General features: G+C 45.6%; 1 protein-coding gene across 1 annotated transcript in view; it reads left to right on the top strand.

Annotated features, from left to right (window-relative positions):
- Positions 1 to 25,384, top strand: part of SCD5 (stearoyl-CoA desaturase 5) — a 151,659-nt gene that overhangs the window by 67,837 nt on the left and 58,438 nt on the right. The window contains exon 2 of the mRNA XM_036273765.1: positions 25,167 to 25,297. Coding sequence (XP_036129658.1) covers positions 25,167 to 25,297 — 131 coding nt within the window. The remainder of the gene's footprint in view (positions 1 to 25,166; positions 25,298 to 25,384) is intronic.

The following is a 25,384-nucleotide window of genomic DNA, read 5'->3' as shown; positions in this document are numbered from 1 at the left end:
ATGTTGCACCCTCTGCCGTTGGGCAGCGCTCTGGCCTTGTCCACTGCATATCACTTTTGTATCCAAATTGCCATGCCCCATAGTCAAGTTCAGGTTTCACTTGAATCCAAGGATAAGGAGCTCAGAATCTGACAGGGTGGCCCTAACTCACCTGTATTTTATCCTGTGATGACTGTAAAGATAAACAGACCTACTCCCTTAGAGGTGGGACAACCTCCACCCTGCGGGACCAGCCTGGCAGCACATGATGGGTGCCCTCCAGAACTCTGTCAGTGCGGAGGAAGGAGAAAAGCTGTCCCTTTTTTTGACCAATCAAGATTGATTTGTGGCTGCTCCTGGAGAAAGGAACAGAATGAAGAGGGTTATGTATGTGACCGGAATGTGCCAAGAAGCAAAGGCTTCCTCCAGCCCAGCACATGTCAAACTGCAGATTGCAACATGTTCGTGGGTGTGCAACACTGTGGTTTGGATCGTGACTAACATTTAAAAAATAAAATAGCCCAGCTGGTGTGGCTCATGGTTGAGCGTCGACCCATGAACCAAGAGGTCACCGGTTTGATTCCTGGTCAGGGCACATGCCCAGCTTGTGGGCCTGATCCCTAGTGGGGGGTATGCAGGAGGCAGCCAGTCGATGTTCTCTCTCCTCGATGTTTCCATCTCTCTCCCTCTCCTTTTCTCCCTCTTTAAAAAAACTCAATAAAGAAAAAAAAATTAAAATAAATAAATAAAATAGAACAGCCCTGGCTGGTTTGGCTTAGCAGTTAGAGTGTCAGCCTGTGGACCCAAGGGTCTCAGGTTTGATTCCCAGTCAAGGGCATGTACCTGGGTTGCAGGTTTAATCCCTAACCCCAAGGGTCATGCAGGAGGCAACCAATCAATGTGTCCCTCTCACATTGACGTGTCTCCCCCTCCCCCTTCCACTCTATCTAAAAGGCAATGGAAAAATATTCTTAGGTGAGGATTAACAAAAAAAAAGAACAAAAGATATTAGAACATTGCATATAGTAACGAGTAAAGGCTGTTTTATGAAAATTTTGTTTGTTATATTTGTGTTCTAGGTTACAGTGTGTAATATATTTTACTGCAAGTTTCTATTTAAAAAATTAAAAGCTGCCCCCTTGCCCAGTCAGTGTGGCTCAGTGGTCGAGCATCAACCCATGGACCAAGAGGTCACTGGTTTGATTCCTGGTCAGGGCACATGCCCAGGTTGTGGGCCCAATCCCCAGTGGGGGGCATGCAGGAGGCAGCCGATCGATGTTCTCTCTCGTCGATGTTTCTCTCTCTCTCTCTGAAATCAATAAAGGGGAAAAAAACAAATTAAAAGTCGCCTCCTTAATAAACAGGGTAAAAATTAGTCTTTTCAATCTCCAGGTCCAGGTAACTCATATGCCCGGTTGGGAAAATCCTATTAGCCTTGCTGTAAAAATTCAAGGTTATTTTTTAGTGACCACTGTGCTGGCAGCAGAAAGTAGTTGTGTGTGCCTGTTTAAGAGCCTCCAGGAAGGACACACTGTCCACTCGACTGATGCAGGGTGTCCAGGGACTCAGAAGCTCAGAGACCCTCCAGGTGGCTTTTCCTCCCTTCGGTTCTGTAACTCACCTTGTCACTTGACCTGCTACTCCCCTTAGGTGTGAACCAAAATAAAATGCTTCTTTCCAGGGCTTTTGTTTTCATGAGGAATCATGTCTTAGAGTCTTCATGGATGAACTAAAGCATCACAGAAACAAACGGAAGAATAGTACACCCAGGCCAACAAAGGCTGTCATTTGTGTTTTATTGACCAGACGAAAAAGTGCCATCGAGGCACTGTGAGTGGTTGACGGTGACGTGGAAAGAAATCCCGGTGTGGGTTTCACCTTCAGAAAGTTCATGTTGGCTGACAGGAGTGATAGCTTTCTTGGGGTTTGAAGTGAATTCAAGGTTTTATTCTGAACTTCAAAAGCCTTTGCCCTTGAGCCCCTTCAATGCGGAGGCAAGCCTGACATCATCTACACTGCATGTGAAATGGACAGATTTATTTATTTCTAAAGCTCGGGCCAGTTATTTTTTTTTAAAGCAATAAAATATTCCAAGGTCTTGACATAGATTACAAGAAAAATTTGCCCCGATGGTGGAACTATTCTGACTCGGCTTTTCTTTTTTCTTATCTCTGGCCTTCAAGAAACCCCACTTGAATTCTTCCCGATTGTCACCCTAAGTACGAGTGCACAGTCTGAGATGTAAACAAAATATGCCCCTTGCTTTCTTTGTGTGGGGGAGGGTGGAAATTCCCTCTCCATTTTCATCTTCCAGCTCATTAGAAAAGCCACCCCCCCCCCCCATGTGTGGTATCCCTCAGAGGCAGCACAGCCGGGCGCAGCCTGGACGACCGGCCCTGGGGCTGGAAGGTCTGGCTTCTTATCTTCCTGCTGCCACTGGCTGCTCCTGACACCCACAGTCACTCAACAGCTGTTAGCAGGGTCGTCACCATCTATCTACTGCCAGCCAGGCCCTTGACATTCCTTGTCTCGAGCCCTAATGGACATCCTTCCAGATTTGTTTTGTTCTCCCCATTTTCCAGAGGGAGAAACAGACTCGGGACGTACCAGAGAGAGCTCAGCATAGCCACACGGGTATCTTCAGCGTTATTTTTTGTCTGACCTTGTCTTTCCCACTGATTTGAGGGCGGACCCGTTGGCAAGCAGGAAGGAGAAGTGTGTGGACATTTAACTTGAATCACCATAGTGTCAGAAAGCCAGCGCAGAGCAAGGTTGAACCCGTTTTGCTCCTGCGGCCTCTGCATTCTGGCTCCGAAGTTTCATTGGTGTCTTCATGTATGATGCATAAGAAGAAAGATGAAATTTAATATTTGTGTGTGAACTCTCGGTGACATTTCTTTTCCCCAAACTTCTAATATAAACATTTTAAAACACAGAGAAGTTTATTATTATTTAAAAAATTTTTTATTTATTGACTTTAGAAAGTGAGGAAGGGAGAGGAAGAGAGAGATAGAACATCAATGAGAGAGAACATCGATTGGCCGCCTCCTGCATGTCCTCCAATGGGAATTGGGCCCACAACCTGGGCATGTGTCCTGACCGGAAATCGAACCAGTGACCTCTTGGTGCATGGGTCGACACTCAACCACTGAGCCACACTGGCCGGGCAAAACACAGAGAATTTTAAAGAATAATAGTTGAATGCTCTTGTATCTACTATGAGATTCAACAATTATTAACATTTTACCATATTTGCTTACCTATCTATAATTTTTTTTTCTTAGTCATTTATAAATGGCAGCGCCCAGTCGGTGTGGCTCAGTGTACTGAGTGTCGACCCATGAACTGAGAGGTCCTAGTTCAATTCCCCGTCAGGGCACATGCCCAGTTTGCAGGCTCGATCCCCAGTGGGGGGCTTGCAGGAGGCAACTAATTGATGTTTCTCTCTCTCACATCGATGTTTCTATCTCTCCCTTCCTCTCTCTCTAAAAAAAAAATCAATAAAAACATCCTTAAAAATAAAAAATAATAATTTTTTAAAAAGTAAGTGGAGATGTTATAGCCCTTTATCCCTAAATAATTCCATGCATCCCCTAAAAATAAGGACGTTATCATGACAATAATAATCTAATGTCTAGTTTATATTTAAAATTTCTCCAGTTGTCCTCAAAGTATCTTTTATAATTGATTTTTTTGGGAACAAGGATTTAATCAAGCTCATTGCATTGCATGTGACTGTTCTTTGTTTGCAAGATCTTTAGAACGGACTCTCACCTTTGACGTTGACTTTTGAAGAGACCAGGCCAGTTTTCTGTAGACTGACCCACATTTTGGGTTGTCTAATTGTTTCCTTTTCCCTCTGTTTTTCATAAACTGGGAGCTAGATCTAAAAGCTTATTTAAAGTTAAGCATATTTGGCAAGAAGGCCATGTTTATCCTATCAAAAGGCAGCTACTATCCAGTTCCTCCGCCCACTGTTCCCAATGCCAAGTTTCATCTCTTGTTTGAGTGCTGGATCCCTCCATTGTAAAATTCTGTTGTCCCCTTTACAGTTCGTGAGCAATGGGGGTGGGGGGGGGTGTTGTTTTGCTATCCTGTTTCCCAGCAATCTTTTGGCCTAATGATTTTAGCATCTGGGTTAGTTTGCTTGGACTGCAGTAGCAATGTACCGCAGACTGGGTGGCTTCAGCAACTGACATTTATTGTATCATAGTTCTGGAGGCTAGAAGCCTGAAATCCAGGTGTGGGTAGGGTTGGCTCCTGCTGAGGGAAGTGTCTGTTCCAGGCCTCTCTCCTTGGCTTGTAGATGGCTGTCTCCTTGTGTCATCGTCTCCCCTCTGTGTGTGCCTGTGTCCAAATGTCCTGTTCTTATTTGTTCACTAGTCTTACAGGATTAGGGCCCACCTGTTAACTTCATTCTGTCTATAAAGACCCTGTCTTCGCATAGGGTGACATTCTGCAGCACAGGGGTTAGGACTTCAACATGTTGATTTGGGGGGACGCAGTTCAACCCATAACAGCATCCATTGATAATTCTTGCCATAATCCATTATTTATTGGGGTATTAGGTTGGAGTCTCTGGGAAACAGATTCAGAGATGCAGATTTGTGTGCTGGTTCATCAGGGACTGTGTTTGGTAACACCTGGGAGGACAGCCGGACTGGGCAGGGAGAGATATCAAACTACAGTGCAACGGAGGCCTCGGCCTATGCTGCAGGCAGCTCTGGAATAGATGGTCCTTCTGAGATGTTGCAAATTGAGGCAAAGGGCCAGGCCTCTGTACCTCTTTATCACATGAGCACTGGACACAGGGTACCCCTAGGGAGCATGCAAAACCTTGGGCTGGGCAGCTTCACTTCCATGAGGGCAATGCCTAGGGTGCTGAGATGTGAGCTGTTCGGTACCGACAGTGCCAGCAGTTGGAATGAGTGCCTGGGTCCTAAAGGAAGGGTTGGGGCAGGCATCTGAATACCTAAGCATTACAGAAGGTGAGCTCCCTCCAGATCTACATTTATTAGCTGGCATTCTTCCAAAAAGAGAAATTTTCCCTCATCAACTGGAAATGAATTATAGTTCTTTCTAAAAAGACAGAGTGAATGTACCACAATTTTTTTATCCATTGATCTACTGATATTTACAATAGCCAAGTCTTGGCTATTGTAAATAACGCTGCAATGAACATAGGGATGCATATAGTCTTTTGAATTAGTGTTTCAGGTTTCTTCGGATATATTCCCAGAAGTGGACACACTGGGTCATGAAGCAGTTTCATTTTTAATTTTTTGAGGAAACTCTATACCGCTTTTCCACTAACAGTGCTTGAGGGTTCCCTTTTCTCTACATCCTCGCCAACACCTCTTTGTTGATTTATTGATGGTAGCCATTCTTTTTTTTTTTTTTTTTTTTTTTTTTTTTTTTTATCCTCACCCGAGGATATTTTTCCATTTTTTGTACAGATAGCGTCGGAGGGAGAGAGAGGAAGGGAGAGAGAGAGAGAGAAACATCGATGTGAAGGGACACATCGAGTGGCTGCCACCCGCACGACCAACCAGGGCCGGGGACAAACTGCAACCGAAGTACGTGCCCTTAGCGGGAACCGAACCCGGGTCTCTCCGGACCGCAGGCCGACGCTCCAACCGCTGAGCCAAACTGGCCAGGGCTATTGATGGTAGCCATTCTGACAGATGTGAGGTGATATCTCATCATAGTTAGTTTTAATTTGTATTTTTCTGATGATTAGAGACTGAACATCTTTTCATTTATCTGTTGACCATTTGTGTGTCTTCTTTGGAGAAGTGTCTATTCAGGTCCCCTGCCCATTTTAATTGGATTATTTGTTTGCTTTTATGTTGAGTTTTATAAGTTCTTTATAAAAACCTGTGGGACATTTACAAAATGGAATACTACTCGGCTGTAGAAAAAAAGGAAATCTTACCCTTTTGCAATAACATAGATGGCCCTGGACAGTATTATGCTATGCTAAGTGAAATAAGCCAGTCAGAGAAAGACAAGTACCATATGATTTCACATATGTAGAATCTAATGAACAAAATAAACTAACAAACAAAATAGAAACAGACTCATAGATACAGAGAACAGACTGACAGCTGTCAGAGGGCAGGAGGCTGGAGAGCTGGGTGCAAAAGGTGAAGGAATTAAGAAGAAGACAAAAACCCCCACCAAACTCATAGACACAGACGACGGTATTACCAGAGGGAAAGTGGGGTGGTGGGAGGTAGAAGAGGGAGGATAAAGGGGGGGGGATAAACGGTGATGGAAGGAGACTTGACTTGGGGTGATGAACACACAGTACAATATACCAGCAATTTCAACCTTTTTCATCTCATGGCACACATAACCTAATTAGTAAAATCCTGCATTATATTTTTTGCCAGTCTGACCAAAAAAATAGGTATAATTTTGATTCATTCACACCAGAAGTCTATTGTTGCATTGGCTGTTGTCATTTTTTTATTTGACAGTCTAAGGGAAAAGAGGTCAGTGTCCCTGACTAAATAGTCAGGTATTGCATGTTTTACAGATTCTTGCAGCACACCGGTTAAAAATCGCTGCAATGTACAGATGTTGTATTGGAGAATACTCCTGAAACCGACATAATTCTATACAATGTCACCCCAATAAATTCAGTTTTTTTAAAAAAGGAGGAATGCTTCAACCTTTTCTCTCCACCAGTTTTCCAAGTAAGGGGTTGATATAATTCAGGGCCGTGTGCTTTTGCCGTGTGGGACCCTTCCACCATAAAAAAAAAATTAGAAATAATATTTTACCACTGTGTTGGTATAAAGATAAATGTAACCTAGGCTGGATTTATTATTATATATGTATTATCATATCCATTTGTCTTTCTCCTGAAGATAACATACAGCGAGCTTTTTCGGTGCTGGATCGTCTGCGCCGAGCAGAGAAGTCAGCCTGGTTAGCTCCAGATCGGGAGCCCAGCTGGTGGTAAACGGTCAGCGGCCATTCCCTGTGCGTATGTGTGTAGGGGTGAGTGGGGTGACCGTCTAAAGGAAGGGACATTTACTACCAGTAGCAAGTTTCCATGTAGGAAAGGGAGGTGGCCTGATGTTGCCAGATGTTTTCATTTTCTTCAGGAAAAGCCAGAAATAGAGAATTAAACATTTGAAATCCTCTCTCTCTCTCTATTTTTTAGTTTTTAATTTTTTTATTAATTTATTTTTGTTACAAATGTTTCTCCTTTTTTCTCCCCATTGACACTCTCTTCCCAATGCCCCCAACCCCCAGCCCTGTCCCTAGCATTGTTGTCTATGTCCATGGTCACGCATACATGCATGTAAGTTCTGTGCTTTCTCTCTTCTCTCCCCCCAAGCCCCTCTTCTGAGGTTTGTCAGTTTGTACCCCACTTCTAAGTCTCTGGGTCTATTTTGTTCATCAGTTTGTTTTGTTCATTATATTCTACAAATAAGTGAGATCATGTGGTATTTGTCTTTCTCTGATTGGCTTGTTTCGCTTAGGATGTCTACGGTCACACCACTCTAAACCCGCCAGATAGTGTCGGATCTCGGAAATCCTCATTTTTCATGGTTGGCTCAGTTTTTAAAAACCTGTGGGCTGATGATGGCTGAGGGCAGCCAGTCTGAGGCGCTGGGGTATGTGAGGCCCCTGGGGAGGACTGCCGACCATCCCCAATCTCAGAACCCTGCAGAAAACCTGGCACATGGAAGGTGCTCATATATTTGCAGAGGAATGCATGAATGAATTGTGACATTTTGCTAAGGCAATGGATTAAAATGAGGTTGGGTTTTATGCATCAAAACCAGTGAGGACCAGAAAACTAGGTCCCGGATTGTGTTGCAAAGAAAAAAAAAAAAAAGCTGCCTTAGATTTTTCACAGCAACTTAGAGACTTGGCAGGAATAAAAACGTGTGATGAAAACCCTTGGAACCAGTTTGTGAAGTAGGTCAGGCCGCCGCAGCGAAGCTTCCACGAATCAGAGACTCGAAGGGGGTTTTGTGGTGTCCTGACAGAATGTAGTGTTATTGTATTTTTTACTCTTTTTTATTATTATTATTATTTCAGGCAGAAACATAATTGTAGTTGAAGAAAGCTTGCAAAGACTGTGTTTTATCATTTTTTTTTGTAGGGGGAACCAAGTCCTCCTCACTGGCAAACGTATTTCATTTCTGCCTTGGCCTTTGGTTGCTGAATGGAAGAGGTTTGGTCAGAATCCACTGAGCTCATGCTGGCCCTGGGAGGACCCTCTCTGGTCAGAAGAGAGGGTGAGGAGGATAAGGAGAGTCTTGAGGAGAAATGGGGACCGAGAGCAAGTAGTGCCTCCTAAAGACGGCTGGAACACCATTCAGGAAGATATATGCACCCCTGTGTCATAGCAGCACTATTTACAATAGCTAAGATCTGGAAACAGCCCAAGTGCGCATCAGTAGAGGAGTGGATAAAAAACCTGTGGTACATATACACAATGGAGTACTATGCAGCTATAAGAAAGAAAGATCTCTTATCCTTTGAGATGACATGGAGAGAGACCTGGAGAGCATTATGCTAAGTGAAATAAGCCAGTCCGAGAAAAACAAGTACCACATGATCTCACTTATTTGTGGAACATAATGAACAAAATAAGCTGTTAACCAAAAGAGATCCAGAATTATGGAAGTAGGGAACAGACTGACAGACCTCAGAGAGATGGGAGGGGTAAGAAGAGATAAACCAAAGAACTTGTATGCATATATGCACAACCAATGGACACAGACATTAGGTTGGGAAAAGCAGGAGTGGGGTGGAAGTGGAGAGAAGGGAGTCAATTAGAAAAAATGCGGGACATCTGTAGTACTTTTAACGACAACAACAACAAAAAAAGCAGTGCCTCCCAGAGGTTTTCTCTTGATCATTCACTTAATTCCCAGCTGTTTAGTCTCAGATATGAACGTGACGGAGGTGCCTTGGGCTTTTCTTGTCAGGACTTTTTTTTTATCCTCACCCGAGGACTTTTTTTTTTTTTTTTTTTGGCATTTATCTTCAGACAGAGTGGGAGGGAGAGAGGGAGGAAGAGAGAGAGAGAAACATCGATGTGAGAGAGACACATTGAGTGGTTGCCACCCACACGACCCCAACCGGGGTGGGGATGAACTGCAACTGAGGTATGTGCCCTTAGCGGGAACCGAACCCAGGACTCTCTGGTCCGTGGGCCAACACTCTAACCACTGAGCCAAACAGGCCAGGGCTCTTGTCAGGACTTTTCCTTAAAATGTGCCCCCAGAGCTCAGGGCTCAGCCCTCAAGGACCTGGGCATCTCCATCCAGTCTGCCTGCTTCACCGCTGCCCCGGTGCCTGTTAACCCGGCTTAAACCTCTGGGCTGGGGCTTCAGCCGCCTGAACTGCTTGTTAGAGAGAGAGAGGCAATGACATGATCCACAATTGCCCAGATATTTCAGATGATGAGGGCAGAAATTATTCTTCTTTTCCCATTTCCCCCAAAACTGACCAGTTTGGGTGCTGTTTTTAATCTTAGTCTTCCTTTAGGGGGACCAACATTTTTGATATTCCACTTTGCCATTTATGGTCAGAGACATTAATGAGCATGCACATAGCAATAGCAGTGTAACATATATGTGCACACACATCTTTCTCTTACACACATACACACGTATTGCCCAAGAGAAAAATCAAAACTGAATAATTAATGAAAAAGGCAGTTGAGTGTACCCAGTGTGCAGTAAAGTATTCTTTTTGTACCCAATTGTCTGATTCTAATTTTGACGGTGTGTGTGGATTTTGATTGTTTGAGAGGGACAAGAGATGGCTGATGGAGGTTACCCTGAACCATGGTCTCTGAGTACGTTTGCTCTTCCCCGATTCACCTCAGAGAACCTGGGAGGGCTGGGAGCAGGGTCAGGAGAAGAGCCGTTGTTGGGACCTGAGGCATCCTTTCCCCTGACGGTCACCCTGCCTCTGCCTGGCAGTGGTTGCCCAGTGATAAGGATAATGATGTTTTCAGTAATGTTTATTGAGGTATTACTATTTGCTAAACACTTTATGTACATTTTCATTTGTCTCACAACAACTGTTCGAGATAGTCTTTTGTTTGTTTCACAGATGAGAGAAATGAGACTAAGAAAGAGTAAAATGGAACCCCCACCAGCTAGGAAATGGCAGGTGGACAACCCACAGGTACCTGTGCACCCCTCACTTGTCTGCGTAAGGAGGCTGTGTTCCCGTGAGCAGATAGCAAGCTCTGATTTCCAACCTAGTAAATGGTCCCCCCCCACCCCAGGAGAAACCTTGTGTTACCTGAGGGAAGAGAAGAGGCTTTGAAGAACAAAGTAAGAAAGCCCAGCGGGAACAGGAACCCACGGTGGAAAGATCCCCATCTAGTTTCCACTCTTGAACAGTTAGTTGTCTGTTGAGGATTTGCTTTGGCATCCTACTGAGCAAATATTGAGAGATAATAACATAACTTTGATTTTGTCTGTTTTTTGCATTTTGGGTAAATAAAATATTAAGTGATTGACAGCTCCTAATATATAGCTCTTGTTACATGTGTGGCTACTCCAACTAGATGCAGAATAGCATTTTCTTTCTTTATTCCTTAAAACAAATTTTTCTTTATTGAATTTAGAAAGAGAGGAAGGGAGAGGGAGAGAGAGACAGAAACATCAATGAGAGAGAACATCGACTGGCAGCCTCCTGCATACCCCCCACTGGGGATTTGGCCCACAATCCAGGCATGTGTCCTGACTGGAAATTGAACCAGCAACCTCTTGGTGCATGGGTCAACGCTCAACCACTGAGCCACACTGGCTGGGCTTTCTTTCTTTCTATTTAAAAAAATATATGTTTTATTGATTTTAGAGATGGAGGAAGGGGGAGAGAGAGAGAGAAACAGCGATGTGAGAGAGAAACATATATCAGCTGCCTCCCGCATGCACTCCCACTGGGGTTCGAGTCGGAAACCTGGGCATGTGTCCTGACTAGGAATCGAACCGGCGACCTTTTTTTTGTCAACCAACTGAGTCACACCAGCCAGGGTTACAGCATTTTCTTAAGAACAAAAGAAAACAACTCTGCCCCTTCCTGCCCCCAGCCATTCAGTTTGGTCAGCTTGTTCTCTGTACTCTCCCTCATGAGGAAGGTGTCAACACCATTCTGCGGTGATTCGGAGCTCTCAGCGTCCTGTTGAACAAATCCTGCTCCTGTCAGGGCATCCTCTTTCTCCAAGGCGGGCGGTGGTGCTGCCATACACGGGTGCTCTCCAGCCGCAGCTGTGCTTCTGCCGGCAGTTCTGAGGTCTTACATTATGGAACTGGTTTTGCGATGCTTTGAAGGCAGTCCTTGTCTCATGTTCTAAATGCTAAAATCTACATGAAATAAACTTTCTCACTCCGTACTTGAAGAAACAAAGCAGGAATGGATGGAAGGCAGGAAGGATAAGCATAGGGCTGTAGGTAGGAGGAGGGGACCTCTATTCTGGGCTCCGTCCTTTTGCCTGCACCACAGATCAGGAGAAGCTAGATTTCCTTGACCCTAATGACTCGCACCATCTTGCAACTCAACCTGTGGTCTGTGGGACAGCAGCAGTGTCATTGCCTGGGAGCTTGTTGGAAATGCAGAATCTCGGGCCCCGCCCAGACCTACCAGATTAGTGTCTGCAGTTTCTCATCATCCTCAGGTGATCTGTGGGGACATATGTTTGAGGAGCACCGTCCTTGTCCGTCACTCCCACGCCGGGCTGTGTTACTGAGTTACTCGGGGTCCCCGCGTTGTAAACTCTGGCCGTCAGTATAGGGTTATGGAATACGGGTAGAGATCTTAAAGCTCTTCAGGTAATCTTGGTGCAGCTAACCCAGCACCGGAGGCAGCCCTGGCTGCAGCGCACAGAGGCACAGATCGGCCCGAATCGGGAGGGTGTGTGCCTGCAGGAGCACATGGAGAATACTCTGCAAAACTTCCTGTTTCCGCCCACGGAATCTGCTTTCCACCACCCTTTCAGATCTGTCATTCTAAATCTCATCATGTGAAAGTCTTTAGTGGTACCCTATTGTCCTCAAGGTCAAATATATCCTATATCTTAGTGCCATATATCAGTTCCGCCTGGTCAGGTCCCTGCCTGTGTTCCTCTTTCCACTTGAGCCCACAGCCCTTCCCAGGAGCCGGACCAAACCACATGCCACTGCTTGAACACACAGAGCCTTCGCACCTCCACACCTCGGTTCACTCCCTTCCTCCTGTCTGAGGTGCCATCCCTCCCTGAGGGATGCCTCTCCTTCATTGCCCCGATCACCCACAGAAGGGTTTGTTTAATATACACCTGGAGACTGTCCACCAGCAACAGGACCTCATCTGTCCTGTCTGGACCTGGATAAGAGCAGAATTGATTGGGGGTGGGGATGAGGGAAGAAGGGCAAAACCCTGATTGAGTGGGTTCAAAAGAGGATGGGAAGTGAGGGATTACGTTCTGCACTTCAGAGACAGTCCATTCACTAAGTTTTGCTGTAAAGGGGAGCAGGGACATGGGATAGGATCTAGATGAGGAAGTGGGGTCAAGAGAAGCTTTTAAATTCTGTTTTTAAACATGAGAGAAATAACAGTGTAGTTGTAGGCCATGGGAATGCAGTGGGTGGAGGGTGCCAACGATGCAGAGAGGAGGGGACAATGGCAGAGGTGCTCAAGGAAGGGCCAGCCATAAGGGGGAGCAGGCTGGCCAGCTGTAGTCGTGGCGAAATCACAGGGCACACAGGCTCAGATGCTGGAGGGTGGGTAGTGGTGGAGACGGGGGAGGTGCTGCTGCCTCGGTGAAATCTGGGGCAGAGCTATCAGATGAGGGGGAAGGGAGGTGTTGGAGATGAGGTGATTGCAGCAGGTTTGAAAACGATGTCTAAGAGAGAGGGAGTGCATATGGACCAGGGAAATGAAATATGATTGCTGGGTAATATTCAAACCCAAATAAGGTGAGTGGCCATGAATTTTAAAGTGAGACCAGTCAGCATGGCTGTGTATTTTTCCCCAGCTTAGTTTGTCGCATAGGTACCAGCAGAGAGTACAGGACAAGACAGACACGATCCCTGCCCTCCTGGAGATTATGTTTTAGAAAGGAAGATGGCATTGAACCAGTAATTCCTTATGTAAATACAATGTGATCATTGCCATATTGGAAAATATAGAGGGCCAGTGAGCATCTAACAGGGATGCCTGGCCTGCACTCAGTGTCTGAAACAAGTCCTGTATATATGGAATTAAGTCCTGAAAAAGACCCAAATGCCTGCCTTTTTTTTTTTTTTTTTAAATTAATTTTAGAACGAGATGAAAGGAGAGGGAGAGAAAAACATAGATGAGAGAGAGAAACATCAGTTGGCTGCCTCCTGCATGCACCCCAACTGGGTACTGAGCCTGCAACCTGGGCATGTGCCTGACCAGAAATCAAACCAGCGAGCATTCGGTGCACAGGACAGCGCCCAACCGAGTCACACTGGCCAAGACGCCTTCATTTTTGTTTGAACTACAAATAGTGGTGCAAGAGCAGAGTAGTAACAAGTTATATATACTTTTGTGATCTGCTATGACTTCCATTCTAATTGTCATATAAGCTGTAAATCAACCAGAAAAAGTAGCATTTACCCAGCACTTGTGAGCAATCTGAGTGGACCTAACCAGAGGCAGGAAGGATGCTTCAGGAAGTTAGGCAGTGTATGTAAAATGCATGAAATGTATCTTCTCTTTCTTGTTCCTTTTCTGCTGAATCTTCCCAGAAGATGTGGGCAGTTGCTTAAAGACCCATGCTGTGGGAGCAGAGAACACGTCTTCCTGTAGCCCATGTTGCGGCACAGTGGAAGGCGGCTTAGCAGAAGCAGGTGCGATTGCACGGCAGGGCTGTTGATAATTGTAAGCATAGTAGAATTCAGGCTTACCTAGTAAAGAGAAGCCCCGTGCTTCTCGGCCTGCAGTCTCCAAGACCACGGGAAAATGTTCTGTTTTCGAAAGAATTGTTGAAATAGTGCCTAGGAGCAAGTTGCCTCAGAACCTCAAACTTTGTAAAACCAAACCTTTAAAGAGAAGAAGTAAGGTCTAATTGAAATTCTTCGCAACACCATTGCATGAGATGAGTGGCCGTAAAGGCCTTGCTCCGTCACTGGCAGCCCTCAGCAGGCCTTCTGTCTCGGATGCGGCTGGTCAGCAGGGCACTCTGGGATCCTGCACCAGCAGCAGCAGCAGCACCACCTGTGAACGTATTAGGATCAAAATTCACTGGTCCCTCCCCAGACCCACTAAATCAGAATCTCTGGGAGAGGGGCCCAGCATCTTCACTTAAACAAGATCCCCTGGTGCCCAGCTGGTGTGGCTCAATGGATTGAACGTTGCCCCATGGACTGAGAGGTCCTGGTTCGATTCCTGGTCAGGGCACATGCCTGGGTTGCAGGCTCGATTCTCAGTGGGGGGGGGCGTGCAGGAGGCAGCTGATAGATGTATCTCTCTCACATCGATGTTTTTCTCTCTCTCTCCCCTTCCTCACTCTCTAAAAAAGTCCATAAAGCCCTGGCCAGTTTGGCTCAGTGGTTAGAGCGTCGGCCTGCGGTCCACAGAGACCCGGGTTCGGTTCCCGCTAAGGGAATGTACCTTGGCTGCAGTTTGTCCCCGGCCCTGGTTGAGTCGTGTGGGTGGCGGCCACTCGATGTGTCCCTTTCACGTCGACGTTTCTCTCTCTTCCTCTCTCTCCTTCCCGCTCTATCTGAATAAAAAATGGAAAAATGTCCTCAGGTGAGGATAAAAAAAAAAATTTTTTTAAAAAGTCAATAAAAACATATTTAAAAAAACAAATAAACAAGATCCCCCGGTGATGTGTATGGCACTATAGAGTTTGAGAATCATGACATAAAATACTATTGATCTTTCATCCTAGCCCTTTGTTTTCAGCTTGTTCATTAAATAATTTTGGAGATAAATTACTCCTACATCTCCCTATGAAACCGGAAAGGTGCAATCACACCAGGAGAATGAACATGGAGGCTTTCAAGAAGAACTTTCCGAAGATATTAGAGCAGGATTCTCTGGCTCGGCACTCCTGAGTTTTGGTAATGACAGTTGTAGGGAGCATCTGGGCATTGTAGGATGCTTAGCAGCATCCCTGGTCTTTACCCACTAGATGCCAGTAGCACCCTTCAAATTTTGGTTGGTGATAACTGGTAATATTCTAAGACTAGCTAAACGTCCCCAGGAGGGCGGAGGAGGCAAAATCACCCACCCCCTGAAGAACCACAGGCCTAGAGTGATGCAAGTGCGGGTGTCCCCAGAGGAGGAATATTTTACAAGGCAGTGGGGTGGCATTCATTATGGGGCAATAATGGGTGCCTGAGCTCACTGCTCACCGGGCATGGCTTGTGTTTTGCATATCTCTTTTAATATTGACAACAAATCTATGCTTGTTGTAAAGCAAGTACTATTTTGCCTACTATGGATGAAGAAACCAAGGTTTAGAGATTAAGTCACACTGAGAAGTGATATGCCCAGGGCTCAATCCCAGGTCCTTTTAACCATTATGGATATATGTATCTCTATCTGTATCTCTCCATCTCTGGGTCTGTTGGCCTGTCCCTACTTACATTCCAAATCTGAGAAGAGCTGGAGAGGGCCAGAGCCCAAAAGTGACTTGCAAAACACTTGAGCTGGCACAAAAAGCAGGTATCTAAACAAGGTGTTTTCTCCCATTGCAGCCCCTCCCCTTCAGCCTCTGCCTGCTTCCCCCACCTCTCCCCTTCCCGTGGTGGAAAGCCATCCTCTGTGCTATGCTGTCCTCTGGCAGGGTCTAACCGCCTGCGCTCCGCTGCATGCCCTGCATGCCGCTGGCTCCTGGATATCAAAGGCTCCGTGGTTCAGGGCCTGGAAGGCAGCTCGCATCATCAAAGGGAGCTGCCTGGAAAGGAGTGTGAACAGGACCCAGACTTCCCATGAAAGGACGGCCTGGTCTCTTCTGATCTGAGCCCCGTGGGGGCCAGGAGTTCCAAAGAGATTGGCGTCTGGGTGGTTTTGTTAGCTTAGGTGTGGAAGTGGGTTCTTGTGGGGTCGCAAGGAAAGCAGTCCAGGAGACCCACAGATGGGAGATGGGGTGTGGTAAAAATGTATTTGTAGCAGAAGGGGGCGTGGTAAGACGTATTTGTGGCCAGGATGCAGAACCAAAGGACTGCCTTGGGTCCCCAAAGTCCCATCTCCTCCCCTCCCACCACTGGAAAGTCCAATCTTGCCTTCATCCTACCCAGAAACAGGGCCAGTGTCCGGAGATTCCATCGCCACATTAAAGCTTAGTCCTCTGGTGCCTGCCAGTCTGCCGTGGGCCCCAGGCAGCTGCTAGACCTGCATGGTTGCTATGAAGAGAGAACGCAGGAGCACATGTGTTAGAGAGAAAGACAGACACTCTTCGTTAGCTGGGACTATATTATTTCGGGCTTGGGAAAGACCAGGCACTCTTCTCAAAACTAACCAATGAACCTCCCAAACTTTCTGGGTTTGCACTGGGCCCGCCCTTTAACCAGTCTGTGTCCTAGCTCTTCGGGGTTGTGTCTCTTATCCTGCCCATCCTAGGCTAGACTGACAGGCCTCTAGGGTGCCATTTGGCTCCTACTGCTCATGTGCTTACCTCGCCCTTCCCTGTTCTGTCCCTTCCCCCAGTGACTTGTGGGGAATGGACAGGCAGTTCCCTGGGGAGTGTGTGAAGCTGTAACTTCCTAGGGAAGAAAGCAGGCTTGTGCTCCTTAGTTGATTCTGCTTAATAATGTCTGATTTCCTTTGCTCCCTTCCTTGATTAATATCTAACCACCTATGCTAACAGTTTGGAGAGAATACAGCGCTCTCTGGATCTCAGTTTCTCCCCTTATAAGTTGAGGGCATAGGACCAGATGGTCTCTCAAAAAGGGTGTGCCTCATAGGACAGCGGTGCTCAGGCCCGGCTGTGCGTCGGGATCCCTCGTGGAGGGAGTGGCCTGCTCTCCCCGTCCTCATCTCTGATGCAGTCTGCTCTGTGGGCCTCGGCCTCCGTGTAGGATCCCAGGTGATTTCCAGGTGTGCAGCCAGGGCTGAAAACCACTGTACCAGGGGAAGGGTCTTGGGGTTGGACTGCTCTGGTGTCTGGGCTCCAGCTCTGTCATTGTGAGATCCTAAGGCTCTGGGCTTCAGATTTGCACATCTGTAAAATGGGGGTTATGATATCTACCTCATAGGAGTAAAACAGTAAAATTAGGTACATGTGTAAAGTGGCAGTCCATGGCAGGCGTTCACTGAGAGTAGACTCTCTTCTCCAGCTCCCTTCTGACACTGTTAGGTTATGCTGTGCTTTTACTTTTTTTTAATCCTCACCTGAGGATATTTTTCTATGTATCATCAGCTAGAGTGGGAGGAAGGGAGAGAGAGAGAGAAACATTGATGTGAGAGAGACATATTGACTGGTTGCCTCCCATATGACCCGACCAGGGTCTGGGGACGAACCGCAACCAAGGTACATGCCCTTGACCGGAATCAAACCCGTGACTCATCAGTCCACGAGCCGACACTCTAACCACTGAGCCAAACCGGCCAGGGCTGTGCTGTGTATTTTTACATTTCTTTTTTTTTTTGGTATGTGCCCCTAGCGGGAACCAAACCCGGGACTCTCTGGTCCGTAGGCCAACACTCCAACCGCTGAGCCAAACCCACCAGGTGTGCTGTGCATTTTTAAAAGAGGATTTTTACTGTGCATTGGTTTAAGAAATTAAGGGAATCAACTTTCTTTTGCACTCTATTCATAAATATTGATCTTTTTATTTTATCACTCCTGTAATAGAAGTTGTAATGATCTTACTTTTTTTTTTTTATCCTCACCCAAGGACACTTCTGCATCTATCCTCAGGTAGAGCGGGAAGGAGAGAGGGAGGAAGAGAGAGAGAAACACTGATGTGAGAGACACACATCGAGTGGTTGCCACCCACATGACCCCATCCGGAGCTGGGGACAAGCCACAACTGAGGTACATGCCCTTAGTAGGAACCGAACCCAGGACTCTCTGGTCCGCAGACTGATGCTCTAACCGCTGAGCCAAACAGGCTAGGGCATGATCTTAAATTTTTTAAGTTGGACAGAACAAAGTTGTTTTAAAAAGTATCAGAATGAGTTATAAGAAAATATAAACAGGGATTTATCTGGGGTGGTGACTATTTTCCCTCTACTTTCTATGTATTTGCTTAAGGTCCTTTATCGGCTTTCCATAGCTCTCCGCACAGTATGCAGTCACCTCGCTGTGGCTCCCCAGACCTGCTGGACCAGCCCTACATGTAAGCCCTTTGAACCTTTTCTTGACTCTCCCTCCCCTTCCTACCCTGGGGTTCAAATACAGGCTTTAAAAAATATGTGGTAAAATATACATAGCCCTGGCTGGTTTGGTTAGAGCGTTAGTGCATCGGCCTACAGACCAAAGAATCCCGGGTTTGATTCTAGCCAAGGGCATGTGCCTCAGTTGCAGTTCATCCCCGGCCCCCGTTAGGGTCATGCAGGTGGCAGCCAATTGATTTGTCCCTTGCATCGATGTTTCTCTCTCTCCCCCTCCCACTCTGTCTGAAGATAAATGTGAAAATATCCTCGGGTGAGGATTTAAAAAATACACACACACACACACCATAAATTTTATTTTAACCATTTTAAGTGTGCAATTCAGTGACATCAAGTACATTCATGTGCTACCATCACCACTATTCACTCCAGAACTTCTTCATCATCCCAAACAGAAACTGAACCCATTGGACAACTCCCCATTTCCCCCTCCTTCCATCCCCTGGTAACTTCCATTCTACTTTCTGTCCCTGTGAATTTGCTTATTCTAGGTGACTTGTGTAAGTGGTATTATACAATATTTGTCTTTTTTTCCTGGTTGACTTCACTTAGCATAATATTTTCAGGGTTCACCCATGTTCTACAGCCTGCATCAGAATTCCATTGCACTTGCTGTTCACATAAAATTCCATTGCATGTACATCCCACCTTCTGTTGGAGCCATTCGGGATGTGTTTTCACCTTTTGCTGTGAATAATGCTGCTCTGAACATGGGAGAACAAGTGTCTGTTTGAGTCCCTGCTTTCAATTCTTTGGGGTTTTTAGGGAGGAAACATTTTCCTTCTAGGTTCTTTGGCTGGTCTAATAATCAAATTAACGTAAGACAGATTAACAGGAGGGAAAACATTAAGAATATGCAGGCCTGCAGGCAGTCAGGCAGCTGGGGCTTATATGCCATTCTGAACTGAGGAGGGATAGAGTCTCGGACTTCAAAGGGGAGATGGAAAGTGGATGTTTCCACACCATGCAAGGACATGGGACACAGAGGACTCTGGTCGCCAAACCCTGCCTAGCTCCTTCACCACACCTAGCCCAGTCCTTGTAGGTATCTCAGGTGGGAATGCGCTTCCTTTATTCTAGAACTATCTTAGGCAGTTTAGGGGGATAAAAAGCTCTTCCTGAACCTTTTGGCCTCATTTGTCTTTAGCTGAAAATAATGTGCCAGGGTGGGGACACTCCTTCTGAACCCCAACAGGGTATATACCTAGAAGTGCAATTGATGGGTCAAATGGCAATTCTATATTTAACTTTTGAGTCACCACCAAACTTTTCTGTGGTGGCTGCATCACCTGACACCCCTACTAGCAGGGCACAAGGGTTCCAGCTTCTCCACATCCTCGCCAACACTTGTTATTTTCTATTTGTTTTGTTGTGTTAGTGGGTGTGAGGTGTTCAGATACAGGCTTTTTATCAAATCCTCTTCTCCAGCCCAGGGCTTTGCATCTGTTGGTCCTTATGCCTGAATCTTGCCTCCTCCTCATCCTCTAGGGGTTAGCCTAATTCTCACTTCTTCTGCAAAGTCTTCTCTGTTCCTCCAAACTAAATTATTCCCCTTTAAATCTCTCTTATATTATTCTGTTCGTTTCCTGTGCAGCATTTGCCATACTCTGTAGTTATATAGTAAGTAATTTACTTTTCAAACTCCTCTTTGAAAAGGAAGGGGGCTGTGTTTGCGGGATCCCCTTGTGAACCTAGTTCTGAGCTCAGTGCCCAGTGCATAACAGGAGCTCAGCTCACTGTCTCATGAAGCCTTCCTTGGCTGGCCTGGTGCTCACGTTTGTGACAAGCTGGGGCTGAACCCAATGCACGATGATGGTGAGGGTGTTAGTGTAAGTAAACTTGCCAGCTGGTAAAGGCAAAATACAGAACAAGGGTTTGACCTTCAGCTTGTGTTTTGAGCTGACTGAAGGGACATGATGCATCCAAGCTCCTTCCATTGGAATTCTGGCCGCCTCCAGGGGTCAGGCAGCCAGCAGGGTGTTCAGGGTATGTGCTCTTCCTACCTTAGATTATATCCTGGCTGGATCACTTCTGTCTAGTTTTCTTCATCTACAGAATGGAGACCATAACATTACCTACCCCCTATACTTGAGGTGAGCAAAGTATTCAGTGAGTTATTATGTATGAAGTGCTTAGAACAAGCAGGGCCTGGCACATGGGAAGCTCTCAGTCAACAGGAGCCTTAGCTTTCACTATGATCCTAACGAGACACAGATGATAAGCAAGGGTAAAAGGGCTCTGCCAATTGCTTCCTTTGTCTAGTCCTCAGGAATGGGTCTTGAAGGGTGTTGTCCATCTCTCTCTCTGACCAGGTCTAGAATTAAGGGAGTTTTAATTTTTGGTTCTGAGCATTTCGGCAGTTCTTAGCACTTCTCCAGGGTGTTTTCTGGTTGCATGGTCCAGAGGGGGTCACCGCAGTCCTTCTCTGAACATTGCTCCAGGAGGGCACTCAGGATAGAAGGAGGCTCTGCTTTCCCCTGTGGAAGCCAAGGGGCTGTGGATTCTCCCTCTTCTGTTGCTGGCAGCTAAAGCCTGGGTTTTGTGATCTTGGGTCTTGATAGATTCAGGCATAGGCGTAAGGTCAAAGAGAGACTCTTCTTGGCCACTGTGGAAGATTTAAGGGCCCATGGTACGACATGAGTATGGTTCCAAGTGTCCAGGGGTGATGATGCCTATGGTGGCATCCTAGGCAAATGGTTGGTTTTTGTTTTTGTTTGTTTTGTGACATGTCTATTTTATTTTACACTGAGAAATTATACAAAGGAACAAAATTTAATAGGAATTCAGTAATTTTTTTTTTTTTATCCTCACCTGAGGACATTTTTTCATTTATCTTCAGACAGACCAGGAAGGAGAGAGAAACATCGACGTGAGAGGGAAACATCGACGTGAGAGAGACACATCGACTGGCCGCCACCCATACAACCCCAACCGGGGCAGGGACAAACCGCAACCGAGGTTACGTGCTCTTAGCGGGAACTGAACCCGGGCTCCTCTGGTCCGCAGGCCAACGCTCCAACTGCTGAGCCAAACCAACCAGGGCAGGAATTCAGTAATTTTTGAATAACTGCTTTATAGAGCTATAACTTATACCACACAACCAATCTACTTGAGTGTACAATTCATTGGTTTTTACTGTATTCACAGAATTGTGCAACCATTACCAAAATCAAGTATAGAACATTTTTACCACCCTTTTCTCCAAAAACCCTGTACCCATTGCCAGTCACTCCCCTCTCCCCGACCTGCTCCAGGCAACATGCATCTGCTTTTTGTTCCTATAGATAGAAAATTGTTCTTAAACTAGAATTTAAATGGTACCTTCCTTCCCTTGGGAAGGCTTGCATTAGTTGCCTACTGCTACAGAACAAATTACCCCAAAATTATCAGCTTAAAACAACATACATGTATTTTCTCACAGTTTTTAGGGAGTAGGAATCCAGGTAGAGCGGAGCTGGGTCCTCTGCTTCAGAATCTCTTCTGAGGCACCGTGTGCTAGTCAAGGCAGGGTCTTACCTGAAGGCTCAGCTGAGGAAAGTTCCGCTTTCAATCTTACTTATGTTGTTGCTGGCAGGACTCGGACCCTTGAGCGTTGTTGGACTGAGGGCCTCATTTCCTTGCTGGCTGTTGCGTGAAGGCCACCCTCAGTTCCTTGTCCCATGGTGCTCCCCAACGTCTTACCCTACTTCGTCAAAGCCAATGCGAGAATTTGCTAGCAGAGCAGAAGTCACAGTCTTTTGTGATCTAACAAGAAATGACATTCCCTCGATGTGGCTATATTCTTTTGGTTAGAAGCAACTTACTTAAGGGGAGACGAGACCATGAATACTGGGAGGTGGGGTGCTTTGGGGCCATTGTGGAGGCTGTGTACCAAAACTGTCCTACAACCCTGCCATGAGTTCTGTAGGCTACCAATACTGAACAACTTTATAATGCATTTGGTTGTGGCTTGCGCTAATCAGAATTGGTGACACTTTTGCATTCAGACCAACGTACAGATGCTCATTGACTTACGATGGGGTTACGACCTGGTATATCCTTTGTCAGTTGAAAATACCGTAAGTCGAAAATGCATTTAAATACACCTAACCTACTGAACGTCATCGCTTAGCTTCGCTTGCTTTAAATGTACTCAAAGCACTTACATTAGCCTGCAGTTGGGCACACATCCTGAGTTTCATCTCAAGAGTAATTGCTTTTTTTTTTCTTCTCACTAGAAGCAGGAGACACAGATGAGCATTTTGTAGACTTGATGGGATACAAAAACAAAATCCAAAAACTCCCGGCAACAAGTACACTGTATTGGTTGTTTACCCTCGTGATCTCGTGCCTGACTGGGAACAGCACCACGAGAGAGTACGGTACTGCATATTGCTAGTCCAGAGGAGATCAAAATTCAGAATCTGAAGTGCAGTTGCTACTGAATGCATATTGCTTTTGCACCATCATAAAGTCCAAAAATTGTTGAGTGGAACCATCATCAGTCAGGGACCATCTATACTTGCCCACAGTTCTATACTTTTGTGAATCTGGTTTCTATTGATCTAGCTCCTTTAACTGTGAGTTATTAACACAGCAAATTACTCCTTTATTATTATTATTTTTTAAATTATCAGTTCTGTATCTGAATACTTAACTGCCTCAGAGCCAGCTGGCATGCATCCATCAAAACTAGTTTGGATGTTAATCTCCACAAAGATCATAGAAGAGAGGTTAGGAACTTCTCAGATTAGCTTTATTAAAACTGGAAAATTGGCCCTGGCCTGTTTTGCTCAGTGGTTAGAGCATCGGCCTGCGGTTCAGAGAGACCCCGGTTTGGTTCCCACTAAGGGCACATACCTCGGTTGCAGTTTGTCCCCGGCCCTGGTTGGGTCATGTGGGTGGCAACCATGTAATGTATCCCTTCACGTTGTTTCTCTCTCTCGCTCTCTCTTCCTCTCTCTCCCTCCCTATCTATCTGAACAAAAAATGGAAAAGTGTCCTCGGGTGAGGATAAAAAAAAATAAATAAATAAAATAAAACTGGAAAACTGAGTCCTGTCAATGGAACAGCCCATAAATTCTCTTATCTAACCCAAGGGATGACATGAAAAATAGCTGCCCATTTCATGGGCTTATGACCAAGGTTAAACTACATTAACAAAAAGGGCCAGAACTGTTTATATACTACTACTTTCCATGATTTATGGGCAGATTGTTGACTTTTGTTTTTAACCTTTCAAGTAAGGAATGATTTGTCAAGTTTATGAAAACCACATGTATTCAGAGACTGATTAATCTTAGTGCCAAGGATAAGGCTTGTCTTTAGATCCATGGGATCTTGGATCTTGATCTTGGATTGGGATCAAGATCATTTAGACATAACTTTTGGAAGAAGTAATGTGCTTCCTTTATATATGTATATTGACCCTGAAGGTTCCCTAGGAATTCTTTCAAGGAAGCACTACAGTACTTCCTTGAAGTACTAGACCTGGTATAGGACCATTCACAATTGCTTGGGGATGTACTCACAGCTGATCACTTGTTCTTTGGTGGTTCTTTATGGAGAGCCCTGCCTATGCTAAGTGCTAGAAGCAATTCATAGAATAATCTGCCCGATCCTACCTGCTTAGAACCTGAGTTAGGGCTCTACCCCCAAGTCAGGAAGCAACTCACTTCTAAATTTAGATTGGGATCAACTATTAAGGATGACAGTATAGAAAAATGAAGATAAAACTTACCTGAGAAGCAAAGGGGCATGTAGAGGATGGGAACTTGGTTCTTCGTTCAGGGACTTGGGTTTGACTGTTAGCTTTATGACATTGGAAAATTACTTAAATTACTTCACTTCTTTAATCCTCCATTTTCTCATCTGTAGAATGGGGCAAATAATAATACAAACTCAAAGGGATTGTTTGATGTGTTTTAATAAGAAGACGATCATATGGGCACATTGCTTGAAAATCACTATTGTAGTTGTGACAACCTCAGGAATCATGATTGTTTTGGTCCCTGTGTGACCCTTCCCACCGTGCATTTATAACCTCTCCCAAGTCGCCATACGCAGAGCCAACCACCACTACTACCTGGGGGTGGCATGGGGTCTTTGGCAGAGACTCTAGAACCAGGCTGACTTGGGTTTACATGTAGGATTCAATTAAGGGGATCTAGTTGACCTCAACTGTAAAATGAGACAGTAACACAGGTTGTTAGGACTAGAGATAATAATGAGTTCTAATAGGTTGGCTTTTTAAAAATTCCTTATCTGGCCATCTTTGCCAGCCCAGGTCATAGTGATGGTTTAAGTGAGGATCCCTAGACAACAAACCTCAGCTGTCCCTGATGTCACTTTTTTCCTACTAGCCCGGAGCCAGACTTCATTGCTTTTAGATCTGGCCCGATTTCCTTCAAGCCAAGGTCTGTGAAGCCATGATAAGGACGCTGCCACTTGGAAACAGGCTCTTCATGTACTTTATCCTGGCATGGGTGCCAATTAAGAGGCAACATAGAGATCAACCTCAGCCCTACCGAGAGTGGACGTGCAAGACTAAACTACAAATGCACATGAATATAGTTGTAATTTTGCATCGAGACTAGCAAGAAACATTAGCAAATTAAAGATGTGTTTGATATAGAATAAATGATGCTCAAAGGTTAATGTTTCTTAGGGAAAGTTCTCTTCGCTCTGTCTGATACTGCAAAGCTACAAACCAATAAAAGTCTACATTTTTCCAAGTTATTGATTCTTTACCTTGCAGGTTCTTCTCCTGACACCATTTCACCTGGGTCCCTATTCAGGAGAAAAAGCATGGGGATGTTTAAAGCTCTCTGACATCTGCTGACATTCTCCCCGCTTGTGTCTTGCAGCCTACTTCTGCTTCCTCCTGACTGCTCTGGGCGTGACAGCTGGTGCCCATCGCTTGTGGAGCCACAGGTCCTATAAGGCCAAGCTGCCTCTGAGGATATTTCTGGCTGCTGCCAACTCCATGGCCTTCCAGGTGGGAATGGAGTGCACATTCCTCCACACACATTCTAGGCTTGGTGCTCGGGCCCCAGGTACTCCCTGTCTGTCCCAAGTTGTATCT

This window comes from Molossus molossus, unplaced genomic scaffold (assembly GCF_014108415.1).
Source record: "Molossus molossus isolate mMolMol1 unplaced genomic scaffold, mMolMol1.p scaffold_m16_p_1, whole genome shotgun sequence".
NCBI classification, from domain to species: domain Eukaryota; kingdom Metazoa; phylum Chordata; class Mammalia; order Chiroptera; family Molossidae; genus Molossus; species Molossus molossus.
The sequence above is the reverse complement of the archived record's forward strand: the minus strand, read 5'-3'. Positions and strand labels throughout refer to the sequence as shown.